This window comes from Melospiza georgiana, chromosome 3, assembly GCF_028018845.1.
Source record: "Melospiza georgiana isolate bMelGeo1 chromosome 3, bMelGeo1.pri, whole genome shotgun sequence".
Classification (NCBI taxonomy): Eukaryota; Metazoa; Chordata; class Aves; order Passeriformes; family Passerellidae; genus Melospiza; species Melospiza georgiana.
In genome coordinates this window covers 89,412,885-89,431,514 of record NC_080432.1, presented here as the reverse complement: position 1 = coordinate 89,431,514, position 18,630 = coordinate 89,412,885, and the positions used below count along the sequence as shown (strand labels likewise).

Here is an 18,630-nt window from a genome sequence, read left to right as displayed (position 1 = left end):
TAAGCATACAACATTAAGTGTACAAACTTTCTAAAAAGCTACTTGCTATGATTTAGAAATAGCTCTGTGTTTTTCTGGCACAGAAGTAAATCAATAACCTCCATACATAAAGATAATTCTACATTTCTTCCCCTTGCACCTAACCAAAATATTTTTCCAACTACACTATTGGTGCTTCTATACCACAAGGATATTATCCACATTTCTGAGTTACATTAGAATTGTCAGTCTGGTGGTCCAACTTCTATTTTATGTAGGAAAATGTATCTTTTCATCAGTGCCATGCTCAATGGAACGTCCAATGGCATATGTTCACTTTCCTTTACATGCACCAGCCCAACCTGTAAAAATGTGTATTAAAATGAATTTGAATACTTAAGCTTTTAATACCTTAAGGAAGTGAAATTTGCTAATGGAATTCTGCTATGAATAGTCTTTCCTGGCAAAAACACACAAACAAAGCCCCTGTCAACATACCTGTGGCAGTGCAAGCAGATAGGCAAGAGACAAGGCCGCATCTTTTGGTAAAGCATCACTTGCCAGTTGTAGCAGAACTGCAACAGAGATGGAGAGACACAAAGTTTGGATTTCTGACCCTCTTGGCCTTGAGAGCTAGCAAATGAAATGTTTTCAGGGCAACTATATTTTATTAGACACTAGCTTGAAGCACTCCAGACATACTTAATTAAACACTTATCAGCACAATCCAGAAAGAGATAATATATAATTAAACTGCAGCACAGCTTTACCTTAACTTCCAGGGAAAGTGTTTGACGCATTAACCAAAGAAGAATGAGATAATGCAGCAACAAATGCTAAACAAAACCACCTGTACTGATTTCCAAGAAGCAAATATTTTGCTTGCAAAATCAAGGAAGTAACGTAATGTTCTAAAGGTTCAAAGATACCAAGAAGAGGAATGGTACAAAATGTCTTCTCTTCAAGCCTGAGCTCAAATTCCCTCATCACTGAACATAACAAATCATATTAAAAACTTCTGCCTTAATCAAAAATAAAAATCACAAGTATCATAAGAAACACCACAAAAAGGTTCTGCCACATACTGAAAACAAGTATCAGTACTACAGCAATTTTAATAAATTCATTAAAGGATAAGCATTCTGATTATAAACTCATATACTTCTGGTAAAACTGACACAAAAATCACCTGCTTTTCCTGCATTATAGATACCACACTTGGGGGAGGGGTTGTTTCCATTGTTATAGATTACATTATTACTAATGTTATTAATAACAATATTATTTCAATAGGAACAAGCTATCTTGCAGCAACTTAGCTCTTTGTTTATTTCAAGGAAGTCTCAAACACCTGTTTGTTAATTCCCACATTACATAAACTCCTCTGGAGGGCATGCTGGTAAAAACCCAATTACTTTGCACACACTCCCACAGTTAATTCTTTGTTCCAAAGAATGACTTATAAAAGGCTTGAATGACCAATTACAATTTTAAGATTATCATTAATTTGCCATCAGCCTGAAGTGGATTTACATGCTGGCCCTCAGCCAGATACAAGCACTAAATTTCTATGTGACAAGTAACCACAGAGGCTGCAACATAAGCCTGTCCAACAGCACCTATCCTTTATGCTTCAAATGGCTTTTACTGTGCTTCAGTTTCTTGCTTCTGACAGATTGTTTCTGCTACACTCTAAATAACCTGTATGCTGTCCAAGCAAAGATAGTAAGAACTCTAGAAATATCTAATATTAAAATCTTGATGAAAATTAGTGGCTCCTCCTCTGATAACAAGCAGTTACTTTATGTATTCTTACAACCACCTCTAGTTAAACAGAAAAAAAAAAAGGGAGGAGGAAGAGTTTCAGCTCTGCTCTCTTTTCCCTTTCTTTGGAGAATTAATGCTAGTAAAACCTCCTGAATACACAATAAAATATGGGTTCCCTTTCAACTTAACATCCCCAACATGACTACTTGCAAAAACTGATCTTCACCATTAGGAAAGCAATAATTACAAAGAACACAGCACCAATACAAGGCCAGAAAACAATATGATTTTCTTCACATTTTGCATGAAGTGTGACACAATGGCATCCCAAATCCCAGAATGTATGTAAGAAGAAAGAATTGCCTCTATTTTCATACCTTCCAAGAAAGAAAAGTTCAATAATTTTTCTGCATGCTAATGTGTTCATGATAGGTTTTCATGCACCCATACTTAGATGTGCACTTTACATACACACAAATACATGTATGCAAAAATAATTTCATACAGCTTTCTGTCTCCCAGGGAAGCCATGCAAGAATCCTCTGCAGTCTAACAGGGCTGAGTTCAAGTCACAGGCTCCAGACATCAGCAGGATGCCATTCTGTCCTATCATCTATCCTCACAAAATTTACCGGAACTTAATGTCATTTCAGACCACTACCAAATCTGGAATTTGCCACAGGGATTAGACATTACAGGGTTGGCAAACCAGGGAGGGCAGGCAGTGACAAGCAAAATGCCAATGCTGCTGTCCTGAAGCACTAATTTCTCATAGAAACACAAAAATATTTTGATTTTATAAATATTTTCGTTTCCTATGCAGGTCTTTATGCCACAGCCTCTTTGAGACACTAAGTATTAAAAAAATGGTTTATCTGTGAAAATTGGAATTTCTCCATACATAGAAAGTTTCAACTCACTTTTGATGGGCTTTCGTCTGAAAAAAATGCAAAACCTGCTTTGAGTCTTCAATTGTTCATTTAGTCCATGATAAAATCTCAATAAACTTAGAAGCATATACTGCAGTTAAACAGACATATCTACAACTAACCACAAAATTATGGGGAACCTTAAGGTATTAGGTGCTCCAAAACCCCTGAGGACTAATAGGTATGACTGACTGTCTTGGGTTTACTCTGAGTTTAGTGCCTAATCTGGTTAGAAGGATATACAGCCAACTTTTCAAATTTCATCTTCAACCTCCTGATCAATCCCTAAGGCCTAAGGAGAAACTAAACTCCTATTAAACAGAGATGCACAACATGGCCTCAGCCACACCAAGTGTGGGTGAACTATCAGCCCACAGCTGAGGAAGGGGCACTTTACAGGACTCAGACAGATGAGAGTTACCATTTCACTTGGAAATACTCAGTTTACCACCTACATCCAGATAGCAAGGACAAGAAAAGTCAAGATGCAAGGCTTGTAACACTACCCAATCAAAAAAAGCAGCAAGATATCCTGAGTTCTATTACAGAGTTTTATCAAGGCTAGACTGGATGGGGCTCTGAGTAACCTGGTCTAGTGGAAGGCATCCCTGCCCATGGCAAGGGATTGAAATGAGATGATTTTTAAGATTCCTTCCAACCATTCTACCCTTCTATGATGATGCATACTGTCAGTGGGGAAGTGTTTAGCCAGTCTCTCACACTGCACATGGCACTGTTATAGTAAATAAAGTCTGATGCTTACTCCAGCCTCTCCTAAGAAAAAGTACCAAGTACAATGAAGACTTCTTTGCTAAACTGCATCTCCCTCCAGGTTCTTCAGTTCTTTTGATGGAGTTGAAACCTGCTGCTGTAGCTGTCCTACAAGACAGCTAGAAGCAAACAGCTGGGATTCAAACTTGTCAGCAAAATCAACTGAAACCTTCTATGCTTGCAGTTACTAGACCAGTGCAGTAGCTGACACCTCATATCAGCATTCAAGTTTTGTATGGCAAAATCCTACCCAAAAATGTACAGGAAGCCTGAAAATGGTAAAAATGCAGAATATTAAGTGGGATTCATATCTGTCTGATTCCTTAAACTTCAGCAGTGTGCTATCAACAGGTATGTTTTCAATCTGCACAATCCTGAATGTGTTAACTCATCATAAAGACTTCCATGAGAATTGACAAAGCAAAGCTTTAAGGGGGAAGAGGTGGGATCCAATACCATTAACACAGGGCTAAACACACCACAAATAGTAAATTATTAATCCAATTATTTAGAGAAAGCTATGTTATGCTTAAGAACAATTTACTGACTACCAAAAGGTGTAATACAGAAGGACTGGTGAGTTCACAATAAACACAGTCCATTTTGCCAGAGGAAAACACAGAACTCTGTTTCAGAGCACAGCTGGAAGGACTCTTAAGTGAAACTCTGACTACAGAATAAAAGTGGTGGAAGAGAAGTATTTAATGGCAAAAATTTTATTCTTCACACTTAAAAGGAATGAGATAGATGCTCAAAAACTGAAGCTAGAATCTAAAATTTCTTTTCTTCTTCAAGGAAAAGTCCCCAACACTGAAATTTCCATCTCAAAAGCAGCCACTGAATTGTAAACAATCAGCTCCAATTACTCAAGTTAGAGCAGGAACTATTTCCACAGATCTGCCAAGTAAATCACTTTCCCTAAGGAAGCAATAAATAGTTTTTAATCCTTGCCCCCCCTCCTCCTTTAAGACACTGGAATCAAAGCTTAAGGCCTATAAGCATTCAGCATACAACAAATAAGATTTTAAGTACTGATTTTAAAGGATTTTTTTGCATTAAGAGAGCATGTAAAGACCAAAATACGCACACACCCAATTTATACAAGCTGTTGCCAACCTTTTCTGATTCACGGTGTTGTTAGATTAGAACTACACAATTATCTGTACAAACATCACATATCTCAGACTACTGAATCATACACTTGGTAAGACAAATATGCTGGTTTTCATGAAACACTTTGAGTATATGTGTGGCTTGTGAGGAAAGCCTGTCTTGAAACTTCTCATCTAGCAAGTGATTTAGATTTAATATACTTATTTTTCACAACAGAATTTACCACAAGCCAAGTATAATACATATATCTTCCTTCAAAAGACACTAACAGCATGTAATATTTAAACAGTTAATTTCTTAAACCAGCAGAAGATATCCAAAAGGAAAGATAACTACAGGTGGTTTTTATCTTTTTTTAAAAAGTGAAATTGCTTCTGTTAAAAAATTATTAAATATAATCTGTAACATGTAGACATTTCAGAAGAAGACAAAAAATTCTGACAATTCCAGAAGCTGTAGTTAAGCATTAATTGACAAATGAAATACTACAATAAACCTGCAATACTGAAATTTGGATAAACAGTGGCACAGAATCTGAATATGCAGACATACAGAGAAATAACTCATAATGGCTTACAAATTCCCATGACCTGTATATGGTAATATTCAGGAAACCTTCAACAATTCCTCCTATCATTGCCAACTCCCAAATAACAATTTCTGCTTATTTAAAGAGAACTTTCATTTTTCTAGTCTTTGCTGAGCAACTCTAAGTCACTAATTCCCTTGAAAACACTGCAGCTACTTCTAACAAGACTTCTTACCAACAAGAGCCATTGAACCACATCACAATTCATGCAAAACACTCAGAAAATACTTCAGATTGTTCTGTGCAATTCTCCACACTTAAACCAAAGATACTTCTGTATTTACTATACATGGAAGGAATATATCCAATAAGTCCATACCTTCTGTAGTTGGAAGTAGGTCTTTTCCTTCGCTCTTTGTCTCTGCGAGTTTCCCTGTTCTCAGCAACACTTCTGCAAAGCTTTCCAAGGAATTGTTCTGGTATGTTCCATAGCTGACCTCAGACTGGAAGTAAAAAGACAACTGACATAGGCACTCTACACCTGCATTTTTATTTGGATCACTTGCATCACATGCAGCTGCTTAACTCAGTTCCTCTATTTGCTTTCCTTTGTTTAATTCTAATGATGTTTAATTTTAATGATTTTTTCCTACTATGGTGCAGAATTTCAAGTCACACATATAATCAAAAACTCTGTATTTTCACTTGATTATAAGATCTCAACAAAAAACTGCAGACTTTGTAACTGTAACTTACTTCTGCAATATATGGATCATCAATTAGAGACTCATAAAATGGATGACAGCCTTGTTTTTCCACAGTAGCATTTTCTCCAGACCCACTTTTTAATACATCTCCAAATTCTTGGCCCTGGGAAAAATAAGCATAGTTGAGCCTATAGCTGTAAAAAAGCTCATAAAAATGCTGTTAACACTATGCAGAAGGGAAACAGCTGTAAATGAAAAGATCACTGAATTCAGTGGGGAGCAACAAAGGAGTCATCTTACATAAACCAGTTCTGAATGAAGTCCAGTATTCTTAAAAAAGGAAAAAGAATCATGTTCAAAAGTAGTATCACAGAAAATAGTGGCACAAACATTATAGAAAGTCACTGAAATAGAGAAAGTAGAAAGGAGAAACTGCAAAGGAACAGCTTTGAATACAAGATGACAGTATTTAAAGAGTGGGCTTTACTGTGCTTTGCTCCCCGAAGTTTTAAAATTCTGCCAAATTTCAATTAGGCCTTCTTACACTATGCTAAAAAACAGGAGAGAATAGACTAGAAAACAGCTTTAGACCCCTTGCTTCACTGGGATTTCCTTGCAAACAGTCCCATGATGTCTGTAGTTTGTTTATGGATTTGAGGGTTCAGCTATCAGCTCCTTCAAAGGAGCTGAGTTTTTATACTAATGTATCACAAATGTGTAAACATCTGGGGACACATCAGCAATCCCTTACATGTAGTGGTCGCAGATAAGTTAAGGACCTCTTCCACCACTGCCCATCACTGACAGCATGCAGCATGGCTTTGGTAGTCAGAGTTGTGTTGGACAACACCTTCATGGTTTTGGATGTCGTCCAGTACAACAAATCAGCGGACTGGCCAGAGGAGACGCTGCTTTCATCCTGTGACATATCCAACACACAATGCAAGGGTTAGACTCCTGCTGTAATTAGGTTAGTGACCTAAAGCCAAACAAATGCATTAGAGTTCAGGCACACTGTATTAATAACACACTTCAATGACCATTAATTCAGGCAGCAGTTGCCAAAAATAAACAAAAGACAAACTGAAAGTGATTTAGGAGTTTCACTGTGAAGTAAGCGGTGTGATCAGCATAACATTTGGCCCCTTACTCAGTTATCATCCCCTGTTTCCACAGACTGCACTGGTTTTAATTCCAAAGTTTATAATGGCAATGTTCTACATAAATGTTGAATGTTTCCACTAAAATAATCACCTCTCTACAAACATGAGGATTGAGTATACTAAAGTTAATCTTTGATAATTCAAGAAAGCTGATATTAGAGACAATCTTGTATTTTTACAGAGGTAGCATTAATTAAGTTGAACTCCCTCCCAATAGGGGAAATAGTAGAGATGTAAATATACATCCCTGGACCAAGTAATAAAGTATCATCAAGCTTTGAAATTTTGCAGCTGGCACACAAAATACTGAAAACCAGCCAGCCTAAAGGACTACAAGAATCCCAACCGTTTCTCAATCAAGAACAACTTCTGCAATACATGCACATATACCTTCACTTAGTATGAACTCACACATCACTCTTAAGAGTAGATACATGTTCCACAAATGGGGCTCTCTATACCAGCTCTTCCTATGTAAAGCATTTAAATAAATATCCAGAACATCCATGTTGTCTGATCTGTGCTATTCCAGCTCTCAAAGGTTTGTGTTAATTGCATGCTTTACAATGCATGCACATTAATCACAAACATATAATTAGCATACAGAGGTAAACACACTGTTTTCACAAAAAAAACAAATATTTTCCTTCATATAGCAAACTTTAACAGCCATATGGTTATCCCTAACAACCCTACTATTAATTTCCCCATACACTGAAGTATATTGGAACAGAAAAATTCTACCTGTATAACAGCGTGGAAAGTATTAGTTTACAATTTACTAATTAATGACAAAACCTCAAACATGAGAGCCAAAGGATGCCAAATTATGCTGAAGAGAAATATGATCCATTGTAACCTCAGAGGAAAAACATATCAGCTTCAATAAAATATAATTTCATGTAGAAAACCTTATTTTTAGTACCTTTTACTATAACGTACAGTAAATTACTGCATCAAGCTGACCATTGAAGTAGCAGGTTCATCTTTAGTCCTTCAGCATTTGTTTTAATTTTTTTTGAAATCATTTTGTGCATTTCACAGATGCACCACTAATGAGTCAACTGGATAAACCGGGACTTTCAGCTCTTGCTTCACCAAATTAAGAAAGTGCATGCCAAGTACAACCTGTCAGAATTTTCTGCTCTGAAAAAAGAAAAGCAACTGAAAATCCTAGGTCTGGTGGCCTGGGGGGAGAATTTCTTGTTCATGTGTTTTCTAAATAAACCATGTTAAGTATTAAGTAAGACAAATTTTTGTAATTTATTTTAAATACAGAATACTAATTCCTCTCTGCCACCATTTTCGAGTAGATGCTGCAACACACCTAGTTGATTTTTCATGGAGGAAAACTAAACCAAAACTAAACCAAACTAAAACAGAATGAGAAAAAAACATCCCACCCAAGTTATCAACTGCATTTGAGCAAAGCGCTTTTCTTTAAATCAGCCTCCTTCAGCAGTATGAAAACTAATGAGCCAACTTGTATGCAGGGGTTAATGCTTATGGCACTACTACTATCAGACAAACTCTGCTGACTTTCGTTTAAAAATAATTTCCCTCTTACAAGTAATTACAGTTTTTCAACAAAAACCAGAAATTCTGTTTTCTGAGAAGACATTTTATTTTGTACCTGGAACAGCAACACTTACAGGTTACAACTTTTTGCTATCTCAAATCAATCTCTCACAAAATAAGTTATTTCTTAAATAAGGTTGGAGATCCCATCTCAAGAAAACAACTTTAATTGCATCATTTAATTGTATCTTTAGGGAGAAGTTATATTTTGGGAGTTCTGAGAGGTGTTTGGGAGAAATTATTTTCTTCTATTAATTCTTCCTGACATCGTTTATAAAGTAAGCACTTCTGATTGAAATCAAAATAATAACAGCAACAACTTATTAAATAGTAGACAAATTAGCAGATTGAAAATCTGCTTGAATCTAAATGGTATAAAGAAAGACAACCAACAAATTCTGAATTATCAAGTTACTTTAAAATAACAGCTAAAATACTTATATAAATATATACAGCGTATTTTTATATTTATATACACCTTGGCTCCTACACACACTTATATAATTCCAAACAGTCTCATGGGAGAACAAATAACAAAGCCAACTGTTTGTGAGACAAGCCACACAAGAGACAATAATAAACTAGAACAATAGCACCATGGATTTTAGGATTGGTTTTGGTCTTTGATGACAATTAGTCAAGGTGCAAGGATTAAAACTTGCAAAAACCATACACTGCATACCCTTTGTATGTTAAGAATCTTTTTATGTCAAGACTATGAAGGAAATGAAAAGAGAGAACAGTCTGTTCAAAAACAGAGCAACACACCTTAGGTCTTCCTTTTCCCTTTTTGGTACTTCCATTGCCAAACAGGAATTTAAAACAGCCTCTTTTATATAAGTACTCATGTAGAACCTACATGTGGTTCTTTTGTGCCTTGGAGGGTTTTGTATTGGGGATTTTAAATTTTTTTTTCAATGTCTGTTACAGCTATGAACCACTCCAAGTAAAAGCTCCAGTCCTGCAATGACAAACCAGACCCCAAATGAGAGACTATGGAAAAGATTCAGCTCAAGATGACAACACTAATGTTCAAGAGTCACTGAATGTTCAGGCTCTTACTAGGGCCATAACATCATGGGAAAAAAGAAGTAACCCAGTCTTAAGCAGACACAATGCATTTGATTCAGCTGCTGAAACACAGGCTTTGATGAGTGCCTGAGAGATACAGCAGTGATTAAGACAGCTGCTTAACACCTGCAGATCTGACAGAGACATTTTGGAGCAGCAGCTAAAGGACAAGAGCATAACTGATCAAGACTCTCTAGTAATTTCTAAGCAGCTGGGATAACAATGTGTGACCTACCAATTTAATGTAAACAAATGTTCTAAGAGATCCTGTCTCTTCCCAGATATAGTGCTTGGGAAAACTGGAAAAGCAGACACTAATGCTCTGCTAATCAAAAATTTTCTTTTCTTTAAGAAGCCTTTAAGAAAATAATTCTTATAATCTAAACATCTGTTCAAATAATAAGAAAATAATTCTTATAATTTGAACATATTAATTTCTCTAGAAAATGTCTAGAAAATACATCTGCTTTTCTATCAAGAGTTCATTTAAAAATAAAACTTTGAACCTAATTCTCTTGGGTTGATGTGCCATGTAACAGTAATTACGCTTCCATATTCAGATATGGAAAAAATAATAATTTATAACAGATGTAAACATAATTTAAATATTATTCAGATTTAATAAATTCAGAGCTCACAAAGCAACTGATTAATATTGTTTTGTGCTTAAACACAACACAGCATCTCATGTCTAAGCATTTTATTTGAATTTAATAATTTTACCATTAATATTCTGAAAGGTTTTTCACTAATCAAGAGCTTAATCTTCTCACCAAGATATTCTGGTTGAGAAGCACAAGATTCGTTCTTTAGGCATTTGTAGCACACACAAGTAAAAAAGATGACGACGTAAGAAGGATGAGGATTGGTGAAACTTGACATTTTGCTTAGAAGCAATCTGTACATTGGAATCATGATAGCTTCCACAGCATAACCTCTCAAATGGATTCCATGAGTTCAGACAACAGTGAGAAGTTGACACAAAGCTTGTGCACATGCATTAGCTCCTACAGAATAATGACATGCAGCTTTATCACAGCATTCATTAATTTCTTTTAGAGGAGGACCACCAAAAACCTGGAGAAAAGTTATGCTGCAGCCATCATGAGAGGAATATTAAATTAACCATTTCTAAGCAGTCTATGATATATATATAGACTACATAGACTATATATAGACTCCTATCAAGATTTCTGCAAGTTTTAGGGGAAATAGTTTGGAGGAAAAATTGAATAAAAATGAAATTATATCAGGAATTTCTAGGGAAGAGTTCACCAAGAGAAAGCTGATGAAAAAGTATGACCAGCTGAGGATGTTGCTTGACATAAGGGAAGAAATGGTAATGGAGAATAATAATTCAGTGCTAGACAAAAGTAAGAGGGAGAGAAAAAGGTCACTAAAAGTTTAAAAAGCAAAAGTCATATACTTACAGGTAGGTATTCTGAACGCAATAGAAAAAGGGATGCCCAAACACATGTATGCCAGACCCAAATACATGTATGCCAGACCTTAATCAAGTCAGGATAAGAAAACTTAGAGCATCAATTTGAAAAGGTATCAGTAAGTGAGAAAAACCATTTGTCAATTCCCTGAAAAAAGGATTCTCTAATTTAATCAGGAGATAAGTGAAAGTGAAAGGAGTACAAGAAAAGGGAGAAAAATCTTTGTTTCTTTTTTCTTCAAAGAAACAAAAATTCTGTGCAAGACGATGAAGGTGAAGCACAGGGAATTAGATGAAGTGTGGCTACAAGGATTGCAGTTATTGAATATATTGGTTTTCTAACACTGCAGATGTCTGTAACAAACGCAAAGCTTTACAGTGAGTAAATTTTTGGCTAAGTTTCCTCCTGTGTCATTCCAAGAAATGAAAAAAAAAAAACCTCTAAATCCCTATCAAGTCAACTGGGAGAGAACAAAAGGAAAAAAATTAGCAAATATACAGAACTTTATTTCCTAGTGTAACAGTCTGAAACACGACATGCCAAGGAGCCTTATTAAAGAAAAAGAAAATACACCTCAGTGCAGCAACATACAAACTTGCCAGGTCAATTGTCTACCTACTTCAAATTCTAAAGAGACAATCAACCACAACTAAGGGGGTGGGGAAATGAAAGCTGTATTGGAGAAATTTTTGAATGTCAATTCTCCAGCATAATGAAAATTGCTTCCAATATGCAAACTGAAATGATAGCAAAGTTAATTAGCGAGTTTACTCAACTCTGATAAACCTTTGAATAAATTTTTGAATCATTTATATGCATGTCTAATTGTTCTGCCTCAATACAGTACTTCAGCAGATGAAAGGTGATGCATGACAAATTTTTATAGACATTAAAATATTGTAAACATATGCATCCACACCCATATAAATTTTATTAACATCTACTTAATAACCTCCCACTCAGAGAGATGCATCTATGGATTTCCAGAAAATAAAATGCATTTGTGCCAGTGAAACAGACCTGTTCTTCATACTGATGATTCTGGCAGACACAAAATGTTGGCCCTATTCCTGTGAATTCTGTTTGTAGTGTTATTTTATCTTCCTGCCCTTTATTTTATATATATGCAAATACATACATCTACAGGTATGTCTACAAATCCATGCATATACATACATATACATGCACATGTGTGTTTACACACACATATACATATGTACATACATAAAAATCATACACAAAATATGGACACATTCTCCAAGGAGGCTGGAACTCTCATAATTTCTCAAAAAGCCACCCTATGCAACACGAACCTTCTCTTTCTTTCTTTCCTTCCCTCTTTCACCACCCCTTTTAATCTCTTCTTTCTTGTATTTCTTTAAGGCTTTTGATCCCCTCTCCTCACCCCTAGATTTATTTATCACTCACCTATTTCATTAAACCAAACACAGAGAAAAAAATACATTAAATGCAGAATTTTCCAGTTCAAAGAGTGTGAAAAACATTCCTGTTCTCACAAATAGGTAAATAATTACATCTTCTTTAAAGAGACAAAAGTACTTGCAATTGCACACATATAGGCATAAAATAATTGATATAAAAGCAGAAAGAATAATCAGACTTGTTTTCTGTTGTCCTGCCTGAACTCAAGGTTCCTTCTGATCTTACACATAAAAATAATTTCACATGCAATGTATGTACATTATAAAGTAACAAGTAATAAACTTCATGATGCACAGAACTAAGGGGAAAAATAAGTTTAATTAAAAAACATTTTTTGGTTAAATATGTATTTCAGTTTTAAAATTGTTGCTTTGCAACTGAGACAGATTTAGAAAAAAAAAAAAACAAACTAAACCAACATAAATGTCTATTTTAATATAAGTTTTTTTTCACTTTTCCTGCCTCTGGGTTTATGGGTTTTTTTCAATGGCACTAAGACTGTAGGAAGAAGCAACTAAAACTCAGAACAAAGTATAAATACAGAAGCAAAATCTTCAAGTTAATCTAACAACAGAAAGTACTACATGTCTAATGTTGCTCATTCTATCTAGTAAGCAGACAGATGTTGTCAAAAACTCAAATTCCATTCTTGAGAGTAATGTAGAATCAAGTCTTTTATTATTACCTTTAAAATTCACATTAAAACTTACCTCTGTATCCTTACTGATCAACAAAGAAGGCCCAGAGATACTTGAATTCTCACCTCCTTCAGAAGGAAGGAACTGGTAATTCACAGCCTGATAAAGAATCTATAAACATGAAATAAATATTATCTTTTGCCAAGCAAAGCCAATGAAAGAATTATGACTGATTTCACAGAAAACCCAAGAAACTGATGTAAAGGCTTCTATAACAGAAAAGGGGGCAAGAGAAGATGCAAAGAAGGAAACACAGCATCTCTGACATCCTCTCACTGTTGGAGTCCCTAGACAAAATGACCTTTCCTTCTCCATGAATTTTGTGCAATATTTTTCCCACAAGCTAAGATTTTTTTTTTAACTTTATGTGCCGTGCTGTACAATGTAGAGGAAAGAAATGTCATGAAAACCTCCATTTTCTGAACTGAGACTCTGAAGCACTGGGTAACTCCACAAAGACACGTGTTTCACAGGACAATGGTTTTGTGAGCAGAATTTCTGCACAGAACTTCCACCTTCTCACATTGCTTGTATTCTCACAGAAACTTCTGTTCAGGGCATTTTTTAAGGAAAAGACTACACTCTTGCAGCTGCCTTAATCAGGCTGCACACGTGCTGCAGCTATGACTCCCTTCTCCCCCATTCTTACATTCTGTGTCCAAAGACCTCTAAGATGTCTCTATTATACAATTACAATCTAAGAACACTGTGAACTCTTAGACAACTAAGATAACTATGAACTCAAACAAGTCATAGTATGTAGGCCTAGCCACAATTACAGTGAACAGAAATTTAACATTTTGACAACCTAAATTACTGCCCTTCAATTTCAAATAAAATTTTTGCTATGTCACCTTGACAGAAGTTGTATTTAAATGCCACAATTACGTGTTCTCACATATATACTGCAATCAGCTCAACACCTAACATGTTACTCTATCAAGTCAGTCACTGCAGAATTAATAAAGACTGCTCAGACACAAAGCCTCTTGCCATTGTTAAAACCATTACATCACTGAAATCTGTGAGAAAATAATTTCATTGCATATTGGGTAAAGATCATAAAAATCATCTAATAAACCCTTAATACACATTTATGTGGGCATTTAATGAAGATGAATTACAAAGTATAAATACCTGGAAAATATTTTGAGATTTCACCAACTGCATTTTTAAATAAAATGTTTAAATCAGGCAATCGATAAAGAAATGAAAAATACTAAAGACAGAAAACACAACTGCCCTTCCACTTCAGAAACCAATTCATCAGACAAAACTGCTTAGAAAGAGACCTCATTTGCTGAAATACAACAGTGAAAGTGGAAGAGCAGAGCAGAACAAATATAAATATATTGGAGGGTAGAACTTAAGGGAACAAGCTTGAAAATGAGCCCAAGTGTCCTTCACTTTGGGAGGCACTGAAGAGAAGCTCCAGAGGCAGGTACCTGTGTCTGCAGTGAGCTGCTCACGGCCAGCAGCGCCTCGATGGCGCAGGGGGGACAGTGTGTCAGGGCAAAGGCCATCAGCTCCTGGCGCATGCCCAGGTCCTGGAAGCCTTCTGACTGCCCCAGCTGACTGCACACCTCCCAGCTTTTAGAATAACCTACAAGGGAACACAAAACACACTCCCTATCACAACTGAAAGGAGGACGCTGCCCAGTTCTCATTGGATGAGATAAAGGAGGGCATGTGGTATTTCTGTCAAGGCTTAACATCCCCTGAAAAAGGAACCATAAAGGCTCCATAAAACAGAGATGATGCTCAACTTGAGACTGACCAAATATATAAAAGACTGTTTTTTATCACATTGTAGATAACAATAAAATAGACATCTGTAAGCTTACATCCTATATTTTTACATATTACAATAAGAAAATCCTCATTTATTTCAGTGCATGATAATGAATACCTTGCTGGAGTGGCTGTAAAAAACAAAAACAAAGTATAAAATATATAACACTTGATATATTAAAAAAATCTCAACACATACTGAACTTCCACCCCTCATTCTCAAAGCAGAAAAAAAGACCCAAAGAAACAAATCCCATCTTCCTTAGTATTTTGACACATGTATTTCATTTACCTTCACTCATACTGTCACATACACAAATCATATAAATAGCACAAATATATAAATATCTTTAGAGTTTTGATAGAAAGGTAGACTTCTAAAAGACCTGCACTTTCCTGCTCACTGCAGTCACAAGGTTTTACCTGTCTGAGGAGGCTACAGTGTAGAAAGAAGTAGAAATTGTTGTTCCCAGAGGCATTCAGAAAAGCTGCCTGAGGTTACACATCCAGTAGTTCAGTACACCCTTATTCCATGCAGTATTTGCTGTTTGTGTCTCTATTCAATGCCAGTGCACTTCCACTAACAAGATGTAACTGCTATTTTAATGAAATGGAACAATCTGAAGTACCACACCTCACAGTAAGACAAAAGTCAGAACTCAGATTTCCACCTCCATCACCTCATGCATGATGTATTTATTTACTTCACCTGTGGCCATGAGCTCCTGGCAATGCATACTAGCTGCTTTGTAGTCCTGGAAACTGAGAGCCTGTTCCACTAAAAGGATTAGAACTTGACCTTTTCTCTCCATCTGATCATCTCCTGTAAGAAAAAAAAAATCAAACTTATTATTAGTTAATTGGAATTAATGGTCAACTTAAGCTTGCCACTTTATTTCTTAAGAACTATATACTACAACATGAAAAGCCCCTCTTGAAACTGAAACAAAAATAAAATTGCCTGTGTTTTCCTGAAGGAAACAATAAAAGGAGCTAGTAATTTAAAAAAACATTGGCACCATAGCTTGCAAAAAACCCCAAACCAATTGGCATGTTATGTCAAGGTTAAAAAAAAAGAAGTTTTTGAAAATTGTACTTATGTGTTGGCCAAAGGATCAAAACTGATATTTAAGCTAAGTGACATATAAATCAAAATCCTGACACTGAAAAAAATAATCTTTGTACTGTAGTAGAAGAAAATAATTGAAATGTTTGTTTTCTTATAATATACGGAGACCCATTTAAAACTTGCCACTTCATGGCTCCAAATAATGCATGAGATGCAGAAAATGTAAGCATTTAAACATCTGTAACCTCATAAATTGAGTGAGTAGAACTGAAACTAATTTTTGCATACCACCTCCATCTCAGTCACCAGACCTTCTGGACAATGCCTCTTCCACTAGTTATGAATCAAAAGTTAGACTTTAGATACTATTGAAGTCTTCTGACTAAAGTTTCATCAAGAATCTTTGTAGAAAAACGTTTTGACCTCAATTTTACTACATCAGCATTCACAGATGAAAATCTAATGAGACGGCTCATCTCCATCTCAAAGCCACTTATAGTCAATACAAATAACATTTATATCTGTCACCCTTTACTAGTAATCTATATTTTTTTAAGCTTTTTTCAATTTAGAGTGAACAATTTGCTGGCATTAGTTTGTCCAGTCTTGTGCTCAAAATACTATGTACATCCATGCACTCTATAAGAAAGTGACAAAACATGCACAGAAAAAATAAACTATTAATTTAGGAAAGAATTTTTAGAATAAAAACAAGTGGATTTTTAAACGCAAGCCTCTTGCTCATGCTTCTCCTCTATTATTAAAAGCAATTTTATGCAGTCAGTGTTGTTACAGTAATTTGAAAAGGGCACTGGTTTATGAAACTGTATTACTACAACTTGTGAAATGCAAATATTTCAGAAGGTTAAACAGATCCAGTTTCAAAAACCATTTAAAGAGTACATGTTCTTGAATTGCATAGCTGCTATTTTTAGCTCCACTTTGCAGATCCATCACCACGGACAAAGTAAATTTCTTTTTAAAGCTTTCTCAAAAGGAAAGCTGTAGCAGTTGCACTTCAATGACATTCAGGCAAGTGAAGTTACCCTAATTGTTGAACTCAATCAAGGCTCCCCTAATCCCTGCACATCACGACTAACTCAGCTGGGAGAACAGGTTAGCTTCCCATCATTTTATCTTCCAGTCTCCTGCTCAATATACTGCCAGCACTCAATGCTGCAAATTAATCACATTCAAGGCTCTCCTGTTGCAAAATTATGCCCTCTGGAACCTGGGAACCTCTCATTCGGGCAAAAGCAATTACAGATGACAAAGAGATGCTTCTATCCTCACAAGCTAAATGTGAACTGTCATTTCTCTAAGCGAGGGACACGTACTTGCCACTCCTGATGCCCACTTCACCCTGACAGCTTGACTTCTTACAGAGACATCTGACTAAGTAGCAGACACAAAGCAAAGTCAAGAGAAACAATCAAACTATTATCCCTCAAATTCAGGCAAAATAATCACTGCTATTTATGCCCACTTAAAAATGAGTGGTACTGAAAGAAAGAAAGGAAGAACATTTGGATCAAGGAAGGGTTTCTTTAACTGTGCTTGAGCAGCTGTATGGTATCAGGTCTCTCATCCCCAATGTTTCAGCCAAGGAGTTTTGATGCAGGAGAATACAACTCTGCATGTTTTAAAAAAGCACAAGTGTAAAAATAAAAGGATAACTCACTAACACTTCCATTACCTTGGCACTCACTGTTATGGCAGAGAACAATCACTGGCTCCAGTGTTACTCCTTGAATCCCTGAGTGAAGCCCTTTCCCACACACCTTTCATTAACCATGCAGTGACTGATAATGCTCACTGCTGCAGTTTAGTCATCATCTTCCATTCAGGTATAGAAAAATTCACTGCTTCAGCTTTGTAAACACATAATTTGATGGTATTTTAATAACAGTCTCATAAAAGGAAAAGTTTTAAAGTCTAAATTGTCTCCCTTGCCATACTGACAGCTATCCATGACTTAAAACCAAGACAGGAATGACAAAATTCTTCAAATTGTGACCTGATTATATTACATAGTAATTCTGCTTCAAGCCTTAATGGTAACACCTGACAGACTCCAATTCAGAAATTGGAAAGTGGAAGGGGATAACGTAGATGATTCCCTAGATGATTCTGAGGTTATAATAAAAATAAAGAGAGAAAAAAGATGAAAGCTCAGAAACAATAGAATTTTTTTCCTTGAGAAATAAAAGATATTGAAATACTTTTTAAAAGCTTGGATCCAATCTGGATTATATGAAAAAAAAATCTTACTGAAATACTTTGGGTAAGATGCATGCTATTTTTGAGTGGATAAAATAACATTATCCTGAATGAAATCATGCCATGAAAACTTAGAAGTCAAATGATATCAACATTGTACTTCAGAAATACCATGTCACCTAGATTTAGGAGATTTAGGAGATCAGAAGCCATCTACATTGTTAATTCCAAATGCAAGAAAGTCAATGTTAAGAACAACAGATTTCAAAAATAAGCTTTAACTAAGGAATCTCAGCAAAGCTTAAAGCTAATAGATTCACTTATGGATATTAAAATTAAATAAATTTACTATAGAGAAAA

At 35.6% G+C, this 18,630-nt stretch overlaps 1 protein-coding gene across 1 annotated transcript in view; it reads right to left on the bottom strand.

The window, feature by feature from the left end:
• The window catches only part of NBAS (NBAS subunit of NRZ tethering complex), a 160,057-nt gene that overhangs the window by 78,070 nt on the left and 63,357 nt on the right, over positions 1–18,630 (bottom strand). The window contains exons 33-39 of the mRNA XM_058020301.1: positions 15,691–15,804; positions 14,636–14,793; positions 13,203–13,301; positions 6,547–6,714; positions 5,845–5,958; positions 5,468–5,591; positions 478–554 (exon numbers count right to left, since the gene is read on the bottom strand). Coding sequence (XP_057876284.1) covers positions 478–554; positions 5,468–5,591; positions 5,845–5,958; positions 6,547–6,714; positions 13,203–13,301; positions 14,636–14,793; positions 15,691–15,804 — 854 coding nt within the window. The remainder of the gene's footprint in view (positions 1–477; positions 555–5,467; positions 5,592–5,844; positions 5,959–6,546; positions 6,715–13,202; positions 13,302–14,635; positions 14,794–15,690; positions 15,805–18,630) is intronic.